This window comes from Parasteatoda tepidariorum, chromosome 8, assembly GCF_982258835.1.
Source record: "Parasteatoda tepidariorum strain Cologne lab strain chromosome 8, Ptep-v5.0, whole genome shotgun sequence".
NCBI lineage: Eukaryota > Metazoa > Arthropoda > Arachnida > Araneae > Theridiidae > Parasteatoda > Parasteatoda tepidariorum.
In genome coordinates, this window is record NC_141762.1 from 41,785,916 (window position 1) to 41,804,855 (window position 18,940).

The 18,940-nt window shown below is 26.6% G+C and overlaps 1 protein-coding gene across 1 annotated transcript; it reads right to left on the minus strand.

Moving 5' to 3' along the window:
• Nucleotides 1-800: 800 nt before the first annotated feature.
• On the minus strand, nt 801-18,535 carry LOC107456978 (PMS1 protein homolog 1). Its single transcript, XM_043044365.3, has 14 exons — nt 18,084-18,535; nt 16,757-17,042; nt 15,192-15,326; nt 14,071-14,216; nt 12,335-12,454; nt 11,790-11,933; nt 9,370-10,512; nt 8,243-8,414; nt 6,960-7,083; nt 6,361-6,519; nt 4,976-5,164; nt 3,764-3,885; nt 2,414-2,571; nt 801-1,148 (listed from the first exon to the last, which is right to left on the minus strand). The coding sequence occupies exons 1-14, from the start codon at nt 18,222-18,224 to the stop codon at nt 999-1,001; spliced, it is 3,189 nt and encodes a 1,062-aa protein (XP_042900299.2). The 5' UTR covers nt 18,225-18,535; the 3' UTR covers nt 801-998.
• Nucleotides 18,536-18,940: the final 405 nt, after the last annotated feature.

Here is an 18,940-nt window from a genome sequence, read left to right on the forward strand (position 1 = left end):
TCAATATCCACCCACTATTTTAATGATATTTGATGGGCATGAATGTTAAAATGAGATTTAAACTGAAAAAGTAAATATAACAGAAGTAAAAAGAATAGTAGTTGAAATTAGTTTTGCGTATGCAAGCCATGTGAGATTAAGTTTAATTTTAGTCTAACATAACTTTGACAACAAAAACTTTTTGCTTCAGATTTAAAAGTATTTCATAGGCAAATTATTTCTACCAATGAAAACTTAATTAATTTTTCGATTTACTGGATAGTGGAATTTTTGGATTTACTTTCATATATCTATAAAAGGAAAACCGATATTAAAATTTTTAGATTAGATAACTCCTCTTAAATTGCAAAATTTATACAACATAAATAAAGTTTTACTAATAAGAATGAGTTAAACTTTGGTTAACAATGCATGGGCCCCACGAATGTAACAATTTCATATCATTACAATGAAATTGTATTTTTGCTTATTAAATACCTAAACATAAATTCAAGGCTAAAACCTTATTAACAAAGTTATGCCTGACAAAAAAGCAAGATCACTCTTTGCTTAACATAGTTGATACACATAAAACATGCTGTACCTCATATTATGTGGATCTACAATTAAACATGATCAATTTTAACAGTAGGTTTTAACCCAGTTTGAAACTTTCTAGAACTTAGTTCGAAACATCTAGGCAACTGTGAACAAATTTTTATAAAATATGGAAATTTTGAGATAAGGTTTAGTTTGATAATTTTCATCATATGTTTGATTTTATAAAGTGTGAATCGAATAAATTTAAAAGTAGTCTTGAGTCATCAAAAGTTACAGTCTGTTTATTAAACAATATAAATTATTGTATTTAAAATATTTATATATAAACAAATAAAGTTCATGAATTTTTATTTTACAAATAGTCTTTGCAGTAGAAATAAGCAATTGCTTAAAATCAAATAATAGACTATATAATGTAATAACAATGGGTGTTTGTTATGTACACATTTGAAAAATTACTACAAAGTTGCTATTTCATGAATAAATGGTTTCGAATGAATACACATATCACAGTTTGATGGAAGAAGCTCTTTAGATTTTAATAAATCCTCAACATCTTGTATGCTTTTTGAAGTTGGGCATTGCCTTGCCATCCGAACAGCTTCACTCTGAAATATACAGTTAGTTAAAAACAGTTCTAAGGAATGTTGAAAGGAGTTTACCATTTAATGGTTAAGTTCCAATAAAGCCTTGCATTCCTTGTGACAGAATTGTTTGCCATTATTACTGAATATAAAAAGTTAGAAAAAGAGGAACTACTATGTAATTTAGCTTACAAGCTTAACTATTAAGAGTTTTTTTTTATTATAGAAAGAAATAACATTCATTATAAAATTATGAATTGAAAGAATTTGATAAAAGTACATTTATACACAGAGGTCAGTAAAAATAAGCATGGACCTTAGATCAGCGTAAATATTTTACGACCTAGTGGAGAATATCTGCATTCAGTTTCAGTTGTTCTTCATCTTTGGTTTACAATACAGTGGCCCCAAAAACTTAACCATTTCATAGCATCATGATGAAACAACATTTTTGCTCATTAAATATCTAAACGTAACTTAAGGTAAAAAAACTTTGACACTATTTGCTGCATTGGCGATCTTTTTTGGATCTCTGTGGACTCAACCACTTCTAGCATGCAATAATTTTCACAATCTTAGTAAAGCTTTAAATTTCAGAAATATATCAACAAAATATTAGTTAATATTATGGTTAATTTGATTTATTTTAGCATTTACAAGCAGCTTCACTATGTTTTAATTACATAAACATTCAAATTAAATCGAATTAGAAAATTAAAAGTTTATTATATATTTGTTATCCGAGGAGTAACCTTTTTAGGCACTTTTTTTTATATTTAAGTTAAAATCATTTTTCTAATTTAAAAACATAAGTGATAAATCTAAAATGTATTTCTTATAAAATTTCAGTTTTTTAAACAATATTTTGTATAAAACAAATGAAATTGGCTCAAGATACAACAATCTACCAAAAACATCTAAAACATCCCAAAATTATTGGAAATCAAAAAAGTAAAATCTGAAAATCCCTCATATAGAGACAACCACTTCAATATGGAGAATATTTTGTATATTATTTAATAATACACAAAATCATAATTTTTGTCCATCATTAGGAGAAATTTGCAGCAGTGAGATTCCATTTTTTTATACATAAGAATAAAAAATAAATAAATTACAGAATGATGGGAAAAGAAAAAAAGATAGCGGTAAATTTTATGATCAATGATATTTTTGTTTGAAAACAGATATATGATGTTCACAAATTAACTACATATGTTATGCTAAAGAAACATAATATCAGCAAAAACATTTAGTAAAATAAAAATATATATATAATAATAATTTACCTGTAAAAAAAGAATGACTTTCCCAGGTCGACATTCAGACAATTTTGCACAAGGGCCTTTTTCTTTCAGAAGTAATAAAATCTCCTTTAGGTCAAGGACAGAATAAAAAGCAATATTTTTTGTCATGCCTACTACTTGGATCTGTACTTCTTCTTGACCTTTAATCAAATAAAAATCATAAGGTGCGTTTAATATCAAATGATCACAAATGTAAATTCATTCTAATATCATTAATTGATTTCATAGATGCAAAAGGAACATGGCAGAACACAAATAGTACAGAATAAACTATTGAAAAATGGATGAAAGTACAGGGTTATTCATAATTCCCTCTGTTTACTACAACTGGCTTCAGTGGTACATGCTACTGCCATCTATCGGCAACTGCTTAAATTAAAACTTGAATACTTTTGAAATAATTCCACATGTTCTTTTTTGCCATATTCGTCTTTGTTTTTTTACTATCACGCTTCGAAACCCCGGTAGGAGTTATGAATAACCCTGTATTATTATGGGCATCTTTTTGAATGTGCTTTTCTAAATTCATTCATCTTAGAAGAACCACAATATAACATATTCTGCAGATCACAACTAAAATGAAAGTATCAAAATAAAATTTATCCTAACACCCATAATGCTTCAAAATTACAATACCTTTGAACTATTATTTTTTACTTTAGATTTCTTTAAGTTCAGCATAAAAAAGTACATAGGAAATATGTAATTTGTTTAGATATGTAATTCAGATGTGTACATTATAATAGAAAATTGTATTCTTGTAAAATGCATATATATTTATTTTACTTATTAAAATATGAAATGCAGATGTGTACAAAAGTATAATAGAAAATTGTACACTTTATACTTACTAAATCCCTTACAATTTCTAAACTATTAGTCATTTGTTTTTTAAGTTGAATAGAATGGCAGCAAAATCAAGTAGATAGACTTGATTTTGCCATTCAATTCAGCTTTAAAAATACACATATAACATCTCACTTGTCTACATAACAGTCTCCCCTTTTGACAACTTTTCTCCCACAGTAAATTCCAGCCAGAGGTTTCAGCTAATCTGTGAGGGGAAAGTTTCAGGGGATTATACATAGCATACTGAGACTTTTTTGTACTGTAAAACCAAGAACTGTTTACGAACTATTTTATTCCAACAGAAAAACAAATTTGACTTTGAAGTTTGTAATCGCTTTGCAGGGAGAGGATAGGATTCCTTAATGAAGAACATTCTGAGATTTGTCCATAACTAAGTGAAAAAATGGCTCAAAAAAGCATACACCAAAGCACTTAAAACATTAAACATGAATTTACCTTTAAAAATTAAAAAAGTTAGCTTACTTTTCAGTAAATTTAGTTCAAAACCATTAGCAATAATTCGTTCATCTACAATGGTTTCAGCCATATAACAGTCCTTTTTAGGCAACTGAGAAATAAATGCACTTGCTTCTTCACCCAAAGAGCTGAAAATAAGAAAAATTATTAATATAATAAGATTCTTAAAACATTAGGAAACTAAAAAAAAATATTTCAATATAGGTTTACAATAAAAATAATTTGTCGATTAGAACAACAGAAGTCTTAGAATAGTCTTTTTAACAATCTATTAGGTATAAGTTGTGTCCAAGCGTGTTTACCTTTCAGTCTAGCGTATCCAGAGCGCTTTATGCAGGAAATTATATTTTGCAGGTTAGAAATATAACATTAAGATAGATAGCAATAAGGTGAATTATATCTTTAAGAAAGATTTTTGGTAAAATTATTTAGATATCTACTTTTTTCCCCCAAGATCTTTAAAGTAAAATAAAGACATTTAAGAGATATAATAATTATGAATAAGATGAAATTGCGATAAAAATTTACTAGGTACCTTATTTTTACCAAGTTTCAAAATTAGAAACTAAGTTTATCAATAGTTAAAGCTGCTAACTAACAAACAATGCTTATAAAATGACACCATTTGCAGTAATAATATGGAGACAAAATTTGTCAAAGTCCTTGCAAATATTATAGTTAATATAAGCTGACATACAACAAAAAATATTGTTTATAGTTTTTCCAGGAAACAGGCGGCAACCTATAATTTTTTACTTATACATTTATATTTTGAAAAATTTTTGAGCACAACTGAACCAAATTTTTATTAATATGAACTATTATAGAGCAGCTTAAGCACAATTTAACCCTTGAACTGCCAAGTGCTCTAAATTAAAGGGGCTAGTTGAAGCAAACATTACTTGGGGCCGAATGCTTTTTGACACAATAATGATTTTGTCAGCAGTATATTAAGACATTATTAAATAGCGCACAATCCAAACACTATAACTACTTTAACCATTCCAAACATTTTGTTTTTAATATCCATTGTTTATTCACAAATGGCTAAGTTTTAAAATGGTTGTAGTCATAATCTACGCTGATGGCTTGCTCAAGACGTCAGTTACAACCAAGGCCACACCAACAACTGCAAATATGCACCCAAAGTAGGCAAAGGGTTATACACATATATATATATATATATCACAGGGAAAACTTAGTTTGATTCCTACTTACTCATTTGATATAATGCAAGGGAATTCCAATTGCTCTGGTTCAAATCGAAATGTGTTCAAAAGGCGATGATAAATTACCATTTCTTGTAAACGGAATGTGTTCAAAATGCAGAGCTTATTGTCTTGAGAAAATATCCATATTCCTGGAGCTATGCAACTTATTATATTTATATCCCCCAGATTTGAAGAACTGTAATAAAATTGAGGTATTAAAATAATCAGTAGGAAATTGTTACAAAGATTTGCCATGCATAATAATACTGTAGAAAGATGTTATTTAAATAACATTATTAAGACAATTGTTTTCTTAATTTTAAAAAAAAAGTACAATTTCTAAAAAAAAAAAAAAAAATTTTGTTTATTACAAGCCTTGATTTAACAAGATTCCAAGGTAATAACTAGTTTCTTTAATGTTAAAAAACCAATATAAAACCTTGTTATAATAAACGTAACTAGAATTTAATGAGGATTTTTTTACAAAACTTTTCAAAAATTAAATCATTGATCCTACAAAAATAATATCTTTTAAAAAAATTACATGACTGTTATCATAAAAGTACTTGATGGTTCATGGAAATTTTTTTCTTTTTGAAAAGATTCGAAAAAACCCTTTTAGTTGAATTTGTTAAAATATCAAATACTTGTAGATAAACAATAAAGCAAAACAATATAAGCTCTTCTCATATCTTACTATAATTTACAGAATTGTAATAACCAATAGATGTTGCTATACAAACCATTCAATATCTATTGATGCACATATGTCTACAAGAACTATGCATTTTTCTGCCCAAATATTTTTAAAGCACACAGTCTGATAATGATGTGAACGAAACATCAAACCATCACCAATTACATATCTGATAGCTTGTTAAGCATCTCTTAATCTCTATAAATATCAATCCTATGTATATATTTTGGCAAGAGTGCAGCCAGTTGAATAATTGCCAAAACATACTATAAAAAAAAACGTTATTTTAATTAATGGAAAATAAAAAAGTAAGCCATTTCTAAATAATATTTTAGATAATTTTGGCCAACTTATTTTCAAGGAACACCAGATATTAAAGAAAATTGTCTTAAGTTAAAAGTATTAGTTTTTCACATGTATAAATTAATTTTAATGTTATTAAATAAGACATATCAAGATGTTTAACGGCTAAGAAATTCAGAATATAAGTATTACTTCCAATCTTAATTTAAAGTGATGAACACAAGTGAGCAAATAAGAGGTACAAAAAGATAAATTTAAATTATATATTTATATTTAAAGAAATTGGAATTTTAATAAAAATTTAAAAATAAGTTATGAAACAATTAAATTTTCTCTTTTTCTTTTAAAATTTTTATGAATTCAATTTTTATAAAGTTTCAATATTATCTTACCTGGAACTAATGTAGTTGTGAGGTGTTCGTAAATCAAGTGAAATTATCCTCTCCATGCATTTTCTCCTCATTTTTGATTTTCTTTTTGTAGGAGTTCCTTTAATTTTATTCAGATTTTGTTTAACACAATTTCCAAGTATTTCTTTGTTTTTAATATTCCTGGAAAATAGAATATATATACTTTTACAAAATATGAGCAAAATTATTTTATTAGTTAGATTAAAAATTAAAGGTGAAAATTAAATTAGAAACACAATTATGTTTAAAAGCTTGATAGAAAAAAAATATTGAAATCTAACAAGAAGCAAAGCACATTAAATTTCTTTAATAAATATTATAAAATTATTATTTTTTCTTCAAATAAGAACTTAATGAATAATAAGAAAGAGAAAAAAGAAGGGAGTAGGTGCAGTTTTAATTTCTTAAGCTTATGTTTTATAACAATGTACGAAAAATGTAAGGATTATAATAATGAAGAATATACACCTATTTACCACCTACTATAATTCAAGCTTCCCATTTAAAAAATATTTAAATAAAAAAAAATTATTTAGTTAAATTTATATTTAAGTTACTGCAGTGAAAGAAATACTTCTTACTTAGGATAAGTTTTATCAATCATGTTTTTATAAATAGATTTTTCTTCTATAGATAAATTACTCCATTTTTCAGTCAAAATTTGTGCAATCTGATGATTAGTCATTTCAGGATTTAGCGATGCAACTAAAACAAACAAAATGATTAAGTATGGGTTTCAATAGAAAAAACAACACAAATTAACATTTTTAAAAGGTGATTTTTGCAATAATTTTTGAAAAATGTAATAAATAAAAAAGCTTTTATTTAGAAGTGTATAAAGATATCCATAAATTTTTCCTCAGTTTTAATTTTAAAAAATAATGATAATAATAGGCAATGCATGGAAGATCATGTTAAAAAATTCAGATTTTTTCGTTTAATTTAAATAGCTTTCTTTTAAAGGTTAACAAAAAGAAAAAAATCTTTTAAAATAATTACATTGACTATAGAATTGTTAGAGTGAACATTTGCTTTTGTAGATTAGGCGAAGATTAAAATCACTAAAATTAAAAAAAAAATTATAAAAACAAATTTTTTTAGTCCTCTCTTCCAGCTTTAACATGGAAGTGAAAATATAGTTCTAATTTTTTACAATAAATTTTTTTACATTACTTTACCTAGGAAAACAATTGCTATAGGAGAGAATCAGTAACATTTCACAGAATAATCATATAATTATAAAATTATTTTCTTTATGTATGAATTTTATCTTTAAATAAGCTGATAACAGCTTTTTTATGTAAAAAAAGTATTCTTAGTTAGAAATTTTATGAGTATCTCCTTCAACCCAGAAGAATCACCAAATAATGCTTTCTTGTAAGCAAATCATGGTATACACATACAACTTAATATTCAATATATGTTATGACTGTAGCTGTTTAAACACATAAGTGTTAAGTCCAAAGAAAAATTCCACTGAAATTTTCCTGCAATAAAGTACGTTCTCTTAAAAAATGTTGAGAATTTTTTTTTTTAAATGCAAAAGAAAAAGAAAAAAAACAGCTTAAAGTGCTAAAAAATAGCCATAATTTGCACTCACAGTGATAAAACTAATGAGAATTATGCAAAAGTACTTTTTTTTTTGTAGAAATCTATTATTGTACAAATGACATTAAAAGTAAAAATAATTGGCTAACTTCAGGTAAAACATTAAAGCAAAATTTGCATCATTAAAAATACTTGCAAAACTTCTTGGCCTATAAGAGTATTTACATAATTCTTACAAATGTAATTGAAATATAAAAATGCACACACAAGGAAAAAAAAATATGAAAAAATCATTATAAGGAAGGACATGACTTACTTTCAAGTCGGTTTTTCCGACAAAAAAAATCAAATGCCGTCATTTTCCGCTGATTTGAAACTGAATTGTTCAATATTTTTGAATCTTTAGCTTTTTCTTTAAAAATTATTTCTTTATCATTAATATTTTTGGAACTATTTTCAACTATTTGTGGCATCAAAACTGCGACTGGCTGAAAAATTAATAAAGAAAAATTAACGTATGAAATAATAATTTATAATTACACAAAAAAGCAAGAGTATCTAATATATTAATTCACATAAACTGTGGAATGTACAGAGCACAATTTTTCATGCCGAAGCAGTACTTTATTTATGTATGTCAATAAAAAATAATTCGACTCATAAGTATTAAACTTGATTTTACAATTAAGGCCTTAGGAGTAAATTTGTTACAGCTTTGCACTAACAATATATTAGTTTTTGCACTAAAAATATTTTAACTATCAATATCGATATGTCATAATATTTCAACTTATTATTAATCATTATAAATTCATTAGAGAACAGCATTCACAGATCACAGGAAATACTATTATAGTTGTTAATTTTTTAGTGAATTTAAAAAAAAATTAAAAATCAAAATTAATGCTTTCCATATGAAAAAGTTGAATTTTTAAATATAGTTGAATTTTTAACAATTAGATTTCGAAATTTTCACTTCATATGATGAGAATCGAACATATCAACATATATGATGATAAATATATCAGAAGTCTATAAAACCATATATGTTTTCAAAGTACCATTTAAATTTTCTGTTTCAAATGAATAACTTTAATTCTTCTTGCTCCCGTGAAAATGACAGGGTGAGGTTTCGTCCTCTATTTCTCGGTCCCGTGATATAGACGGGCTGGAGTGTTCAGTAGTAACGCGCCAATAAGAATAAAACTAATTGATTTCTTTTGCCTGGAAAAATTTTTATTTCTCATTTTACGCACCAGATGGCAGTACCAGGATATTTTTAAGGTAATTGTAGATAGTTAGTTTATTTAAAACTAGATGTCAGCACTAATCAAATACGTAATACAAATACAAAAGCCCCAAAAATATGCACTTTTATGACAGTTTTCTTGAAAATTAACTGATTGTTAAGGGGTTAACTTAGACCACAGAAGTATTATTTACCTGCATATCTTGAATGGCATGTTTTCCCCGAGACCAGTTCTGCGAAGCAGTCACATTTGACGAGATTTGATTTTCAGATGTAGGCAAAGAGGAATTTTCAGAAACTGTATTCTTGCAAGGTTGTTGTTCATTAAATGATAAAATATTTTGATTTTTTTCCAAAATTAATTTGGCTGTTTGGAAATTTAAGGCATCATTAAGGTCCAAGGCACTATTATCATTGTCATTAACTGGAGCATTCCCAACACAAGGTGCAAAGTGTTCAGAAGTTAAATCACCCAAATTAAATAAATTATTGAAGTCAACATTGTTAATATGGCAATTGGTATTATTTTTTTCTGGCATAGAATACTTGTTTGAATCATTGACCAATGAATGATTTTTTTCTGGCAGAGAATTGATATTTAAATCTGCCACTAGTAAATTACTTTTCGCCAGCAAAGAATTCTCATTTAAATTTGTGACAAGGAAATTACTTTTTGTACAAATAGTTTCCTCTGGAGAAGAAATAGAGTTTAATTGATTCCTTTCAGCAGTTGCAGGAGTAAAATGATGATTAGTATTGGATAACGGAATTTTGTTCAATTCGTTATCAGGTGAGTACATGTTACCGGGCATATTTGAAACTGCAGATGGTAATAGTGTTGTTGTTTTTACTTGGGCAAATGAATTTATAGACAGTTCTTTACCATTTAAAGGTAGCTGAGAAGTTGAAGACTCCTTCATTGAATTGCTATTGTTTGAAAATAAGGTGGATTCGGTATCAGGATTTCTAACTTCTGAAGAATTCGCAGTCATAAAAAATGAATCCATAGTTTTTATATGCTGAAAAATGTCATTTGCTTTAGAGTTTGATGCTTTAAATTTTTTCGCAGATGGTTCTTGCACATTGGGTGGCTTACTCAACTTTTTTCTTTCCAGGCATTTATCTTTGTTATTTTGAAGTTTCATCATTTGAGATAGATTATTTTGGCTAGATATAATATTGATTTCAGAACGCTTTAATGGTGGTTCAAGAGTCATTACTTTTGCTTTAGTAGCAAGTTCTGATTTTTTAGCTTCTGAATCTGCCTCAACTGCATTAGGAGTATCATTTTCATAAAATGTTTCTAGAATCGCAGTCAACTGTTTAGTAACAATATCCTAATGAAACAAAAAAAAAATTTAATGAGAATAACAAAAATGTTCAAAGCTCTTTTATAAAAATAATATTATACACAGAATTTTTAAAAATAAAAATTTTAAATATTTAAAAATAAAATTTTAAAATATTTAAAAATAAAATTTTTTAAATAATAAAAAAAATTAAAAAAATGAGACAACAATATTTATGCATAAAATAAAAATATTTTGTTATCAATTTTTATAGAGACTTCAAATTAGACATAACATATTTTTATAGACTTCAAATAAGAGATAAATTTGAAATGATTTGAATAAACTTTGTAATTTGGATATCTATAACTTTTTTATGTAAAATAATTACAATTTAAAAATTAATTAGAGGTTGAGAAAATTAGTCTGCAATTACTAAATTCATAAACTATGTGTTTTAATATTACATTTTTTTGTATAATATATATATATATATATATATATATATATATATATATATATATATATATATATATATATATATATATATATATATATATATATATACATACAAACAGTCAAACCTCAATATTGAGATCTCGAAGAGATACACAAAAATTTTGTGGGATTGAAAATTTGGGACATTCAAAATCAAATATTTTAATAAAATATAAATTAATTTTTAACAATTCAGTTAAGAATCAAGATAATAATTATACTGAGATTTTAAAAGGTGAATAATATGTATTTACACCATCAAAAACATTTGTTTCAAACAATGTCAATGTGTTTGTTTTTTCATTTGATATCTGTTTCCTTTATATATATATATAACCAGATGCCTAAGCCTCATTTACTATTTTTGATTTTTTTCCAAACACCACAATCACAACTTTGTCAGTTTCTTTCCTTTAAGATTCATTAAATTAGCAAGTTCTTTGCTATCTTTTGAACAGACATACTTATCTGTGCATATATCTTGCATGCCTACTTTTTTAGGAAGGAAAAAAAATGAGGCAATTTCTTTTCAAACACGGTAATATTGCTCTCATAAGGGTTTTAAGAAATGATTCCAAAAATTGTTCACGAAATTTTTTTAAGAATTAGAATTTAAAAAAGCATTTAAATTTTTTTAAAATTCGAAAGAAAAAAAGAAGCCTGGTTACTAAAAATATTTTGTAACATATACACATTACCTAATAAATAGCAAAATTTACCCAGTTATTATTTTATCTAATATACCTATAATATTATTTAATTAATAGTAAAAAAAATAATATGATAAAAAACTAATTGCAATCAAATAAAAATTAAATTCTACTTACCATGTTGTGTAATACTACTGCTGTCTTATTTGGTTCAATGTTAACATCTGTTTCACATGGTGGCACTTCAATTGAAATGTAACAAATAGGGTAACGAGACTTGGTAAGATTCATAAGTGATTTACTAAAACATTGCTTTAAAACCTAGCAATAAATATAATATTTTTACTTAATTTATATTAGTTAACTTTAAAGTTGATATCAAATTATTAGTAAAAAATTACTTAACACCAGTATTTTTGTTACAGATGACATTTAAAACCAATAACATTTAGATCTTGTTCTAAAACTTGCAATTTAATAATGATGAATCATTGCTGTGGCAACTATTCAATATTATAAAAGTAAATATTTTTAGACTACACATAAAAAGAATAATTCTTTTCTGTTGAACTTTACAAATTCTCAAAATTTAACAAACATTTTAATTAAGGTATTATGCAAAGTCACTACATATTTTTAAAATATGGAGAGCCCACATAATTTTGTTCATATCTCAAGATTTATAGTATCTATACCCTGAATGTTTAAATATTTGTACTTACTCTATCAAGTACTTTCATTCGTACAGGACGCTTATTTATAGAAATAATACTCCGATTGGAAGAAGTATTACTACAGAATGCAGGTGCATTTCCCTTAGGTAAGAAAACTTCTATTTTAACCTAAAAATATAAATAAATAGATCAGATTGACTGAACTTTATAAGACTGTAAGGATATCATCAAGGAACTTATTAAATATAAATTAGCTTACAAAAAGAGACCATTTCCATTAGGTAGAATCTGTGTAATTTGATAACATAGGAACGGAGCAACTCAGTTAACACATTCGCTGCTAAAAATGATATTTCCATCCTCAGAAGCCGGATTACAAAACAGGGTTTTAATGATTTAAATGTTCCTTATATTTTACTAGGAAAACCAGAAAAACGACGAAGCATGTTATTTTCCTGTTTAGAGAGAGTTTTTTTCCCGACTCTCTGGAGCGTCAGTGGCACACAGACTCAATCTGTCTTCGTGAGTGCCACTGACGCTCCAGCACGTCAGGTCAATATTCTCAGAAATTACTGGCATATTGCATAAAATAGCAGTTTAAAAGGAATAAAACGGAATACCATTCAAGTATATGTAGTACCATTTATGAAACAATACTGAAAGTATTTACAAATAATAAGCACACTATACAGACATTGGCTGTCACGCACATAAAAAAATTCAAACAAAAGTTTTGAAAACCAACAACAAAAAAATAATGCTTCACTAACGTGCCTCAACAACCTCTCCGTTCAACTACCAACGCCATACTAAACACAGAGCATATAACTTATCATAATCTATCGATGCGCTAGCGTGTCGTCGGCATACCAGGAGGTGCCGCTTTGATGCACCAGTGCGTCGGTGGTAGCGAACGTGTTAAGTTAATTTTGTTTACAGTTAAGTTTATTTTGAATAACCAGAAAGTATAATATACTAGAGGAAGGAAAATATGGTTATAATAATAGTTTGTGTCTAATATAATTAAATTTGGAAATCCACCAAATGCTAACAGTTTAAAGTACTTCAAGTCAGATGATCAAATGGTGTTATAAACTAAGTCTTATGCAAAAAAAAAGGAGGAAAAAAAAGGAAACAACAGTATATAAGCATTTATATGTTTATAATTACATTATTTTATGTATTATCCAATTTGTACCAATACTTTTAAAAAATTACTTCACTATATAAAAAGATTTTGAGGAACAGCACAGTCCGTTCTGGACCAGAGGGACATTGAGATCCAGACTTCAAAATTTTGTGGTCAAAAGCATGATTGCCGCAATGTGATCTGCATTGCGCACAAGCCAACCCTACTTCCCAGAGAAGCTGCTACCAAATGGTATGGTGTAAAGCTGGTTGGGTTTCCAGTTGCCACTGAGAATCGAACCCCAGTTTCTCACCATGATGACTCAGTGCCTTAAAACACAGGGTGATCGCCAGTCATTTCATTACATAAACACGAATAAGTTAAGTTTATTTCATAATATTTGTTTTTTGCTTAACAAGAACGATTCTTATAATAAACACTGATCATATTTAAAATATTAGAGGGAAACTAGATAAAACAAATATAAGATATTTTAAGCATAATAAAGAAAAACCTAAATAAATAAGAATTTTACCATAATAAAACATATTGTTCAAGAATGAAATCAATGCAAATAATTTAAATCAATTATAATATGCAATATTTTCTAAAAGAAAATTTTACTTAAAATAAATCATGAAAAAGACATGTATACCTGTTCTTTATCATCTGAAAATTCACAATTTTGCATATGATCAACAACAGAACTTCCAAATACAGACACTAATCCTTCTCGGACTTTACTGACAACTGGTTTTTGCCAAATTAGACTTTTGTTATGACATAGGGCAAATCGAATATCTGCAAGTAGTATGTTAGGTTAAAATTTCAACGGAAAAAAAAAATTTAAAATAAGAAAGATTAAAATATCTAATTTAAAAATTGAAATGTCAAAAAATTATTATAAACTTATAAAATAGCTGATATTTGAATGATATATAATAATATGATACAAGTGGCAAATATGAAATAGTAATAACATGATACTAAAATAATATAAAAAGTATTAATAATAATACTAGTTGAAACAAGCCTAAGTTCAAAGAATCAAATCAAAGAGTTCTAAAATAACTGAAACAATCATTAATAAACACAACTAACCGAATTAATTTAAACAATATTGTAATAATGGTATCTTAAAATATCAAAGAAATACATATATGCAAAATGAGATAAGTTTATTTCATCCATTTCATGTTTAAAAACACTCTTTAACTGTATATGAAAGTAGCAGAAACACATAAATATTGTATTAATTTCTGTCTGGAAATAATAAAGAGCATTGATTACATTTAATCAACAACAGAGCCAGTAATCTTTACAATAAAATAATATTTTAATAATTTAATGATACAAAAATCTTAAAGAAGAGTCTGTACCGTGAGAGAAACCTTTCATAGCAAATTCTCTTTCAAGTACATTAGAAATATATGAAAAAATAGCTCAAATAAAGTAGAAGCCTCAAATGCTAAAAGTTTTTTTTTTTTTTTAACTATCGAATTGCAGACAATTCACGGCAGGATTAGCTACTATTATGAAGAGAGAAAGTAATTTGCTTACAATAACTTGTTACTTTGAGAAAAAAAAAATTACAATAACTATCAGCCTCCAATACTTGACAGTTGGTTTATATGAACTTCTTTTTTTTCTTCTTAACTTTAAATTGCTTATGCAGTTGATAGGGAATTTGTCACAAAAGGTTTCACCAGTGGTATAGTGTTCTCTTAAGGTCAATATAACAAAAAAATCATAAACAATAGTCAAATTTAAAATAACCTGTATGAATGCAGCCAAATGCATACAGCATGTCTTCAATTTTTTTCAATTCTTCCTTTTTAATTTTATCGGTTCTATAATATTGTTTCCGCACAGGTATATTTTTAAATAAGTTTGAAGAAGCCACGGTAGTACCTAAAATAAAAATATATAACATTTTAAAACTTACCAAAAAGTATTTTATTTAGAATTACCTATGTAAATGACAGAAAACTTACTAAAAAGTTTATTGTAATTTAAAAGATTTTTTATATTCTAAAATATATTTAATTTAACTAACTAATCTCATTTGTTATAGCGAAATATTGTAGGATTTTTCAAAGAGGAAAAAAAAAAGGAGAAAGAGACACGACACCTTTGTTTATTTATTTTAAATTAAAAAAAAGGAGTTTAAGTTTTTTTTCCCAGAATTTTTTTATTTATTTATCAGTCAAGGAAAATACTATAAAATATATAATTGGTAATTCTAAAAATTGAGTGAGCAGCTCAAAGCAGTTTTCCGATGCTACAAATCTCTGAAAAAGTCTCAGCGATTTTCACTATTCCTGAAATATAGAACAGTTTTTCTAGGTTAAGGGGGAAAAAAATAACAGAATTAAGACAAAATCATCAAGTTTCAAAATTTTATTTAGAGTTATTATTAGAAATAGTTATTTTCCCCTGACAAAGGTTGCATGAAGACAGTTTAGGAGGCAGGTCTACAAGCATGTTCCGTTTATGGCATCACAAGCTTGGTGACAGATTTTTTTCCATTAATATGAATAAGTTTATTTATTCACATTCGATACAAATATGAATATTTCTAACATAGATATATCTTTAAGAGATTATTTTTTTAAAACCAAAATAATTTTTATGAGTCCAACTTAAAATAGAATTACTAAACATCTTATGATGTTTTAAAAGGATAAAAATGGATTTGTTTTCCATTTTCAGTATAAATTTTTCAAATGCGAAATTAAATACTGTAATTTTAACTAAATATTAAATTCATAAAATTATATATAGAATAGTTCTTCTGTGATAACTAAAACAAAATTTTTATTAGTAAAATTTCGCACAATCCTCATGATTAAATTTTTAGTCTTAAAACACAAAAAATGTTCTCACCTAACAGCAAAATTTTTACACCGGTTTTTACAAAAAAGTGCATGAAATTTGCTTAAAAAAATGCTTACATTTTAATTTCATGTCAATTTATCTCCTCCTAGAATCTTGGATACTAAAGTAATATCTATGTAAAAAATGTTTTTCTATTAGTGCAAAGTTAAATTTTATTATTTTCATGAAGTTATCTAATAAATAAATAACTAAATAAATTTTGCAAGACTTATAATTATTTTGTTTCCCTTTTATAAATACATACTTCAGTAAAAGAATATTGTACTTGTGGGATAAAAATAAATTAGGTAATTTTTAACATACTCTTTTTTTTTTTAACATAAATTACACGGCTGCACAACAAAAAAACAACAAATATTAAATTTTAAAATAATCATTAAAAAAATAAAATAAAAAAATTGGAATCATTTGTAGATATTCAGAGAATTGATTTTCAATTTTACCTTGGGTACATGGATAGGGTTTAGCTGAGACTATCTCTCCATTTTTTCCAAACACATAAGCAAATCCAAACTGTTCTTCAGCAGTTTTAGTGGTTATTGCTAAATTTGATACAGCACATAGTGCTGCTAAAGCTTCTCCTCTAAATCCATATGTCTGTATTTGATTAAGGTCAGAATGTGAACTTATTTTTGACGTACAATGTGGCTTACAAACTTTACCAATGTCATCTTTACAAATACCACTCCCACTATCTTTTACTTCAATTTTATCTAAACCATAATTATCCTAAAATTTACAAGAAATAAAACCAGAATTAATATTTGAAGTTAGGAACATTGAAAGTTTACATTTAGTATTCATCCACAAAACTAAATAAAATAATATAAATGCAAAAATATAACTTTTAAAAATGAAATGGAAAAATTATAAATGCACAAACAATTAAGACAATAATAAAAGTAAGTTTCTTACTGCAATTATGTTAACTAAGAAAAAAAAAAAAAATACAGTTCAACTCAAAATGCCTAATTTCTCTTGAAAAACCAAAATATTTAATTAAAATTACACAAATTTTTGATTTTTCAACTTTAGACAAAACATAAGTAATTAAAAAATATAATTCATATCCCGAGAAAGTTGTTTGATGCATCTGGTAAAAATATATTTTATTTTATTATCTCTCTTATAGTCAGATTGAAACTAGGAAAGAGATCAGAGATATTGCAAAGAAGGTATAATGGTAGTGGGCATACAGTCAATTTTCTAGAAGAGTAGTTTTTTTTAATACTATAAAATTTAGATCAACAAGTACAAGATTAAAACAATGCTTGCTCTTTCTTTTATATTAGATAATCATCGATTGTAAGATAGAGAATTCTGAAATTTTTATAGGGGAGATTTCAGTAACAGTACCTGTGTCAAAATAATTGCCAAGTTCTGGCAACTTAAAAGCAGTAGCACACAAGAAATTAAAAAAATAATAATAATTGGAGGAGATCAACTCATAGGATATAACTTTGTATTCCTTTTGACAAACCTCTACAGATATTTTTTAAAATTTCTGGAAGTTTTAAAACAATTTAAAGACATGGCGATTAATAGTTAGCCTAATCAAATACCAATGCCAAATTATCCCCTTTTAATGAGTACTCATGATGTTGCTATCTAAGAATTTCTCATAATAGAACCAGATTAATTAAAATTAATGACAGAAAGTTCTATAGAATTCAAAATTTAAGTGACATAAGATATTTCTAACTTTATTATCAGTAAAATTGGGCTGTATCAAGAAATACAATCATTAATTATACTTAAATGAAATCTTACTAATTTAACTTCAATATTTTTGGAAGAGCTGTCAATAGCATTCTCGATGAGTTCTTTTACAACAGTTTGAACAGAGGTAATAATTTGTGTACATTGCAAAAGATGAGATGAAGATTTAGGCAGTTCTTTTATTTTGCTCATTATTTTAAAAACATATTCAATGCAACAAAAATTACGAAATCTAAATTACATAAAAAAATACACTACAAATAAAATAATATATTATGATTGAATGAAATCCGACGAGTGAGCTTTTTGTTTACAAAAACAAGGGATTTGTTTACGGCGCTTTGATAGAAAGTTAAAGTTACAGTTATTTGAAAATTTCTCAAATTATTCAGTTTTGTCAGGCTGCGGTGGCCTAGAAACTTGGCATGCTTGCTTGCAACAGATTTCACTATGACTCAGCAGGAAATCGGCCTAAACGCTAAACGTTTCGAAACTACATGTTTGACGTTCTCGCGTATGCCCGAGTTTCATCGACGGATGAATTGTATTCATTCAATTCGCGATCGCAACGCTCGAGTACGCCCTCTAGCGGGAGCCTGTAAATATCAGACATTAATTTATCACGTTTTCATTTAGTTCCATCAAAATCATTAGCAGAATCAGACGCCATTTTCTTAGCTGCAAATAAGAAGCAAAATTTCCCTAAGAAAAAAGCAGAAGAACTTGAAAAAACTCTCCTGAATATTGGAAAATCTTTCAGAAACAGAACACGTCGAACATTTGAAGAAAAATTCCTCAATAATTTTTAACTTCTATGATCAACAAAATTGCAACTGATAACTTCCAATTTCGCTATCGCATACTGTTACAGATGTGTGTATTGAGGTAAAATGCATTTCTTCTGTCTT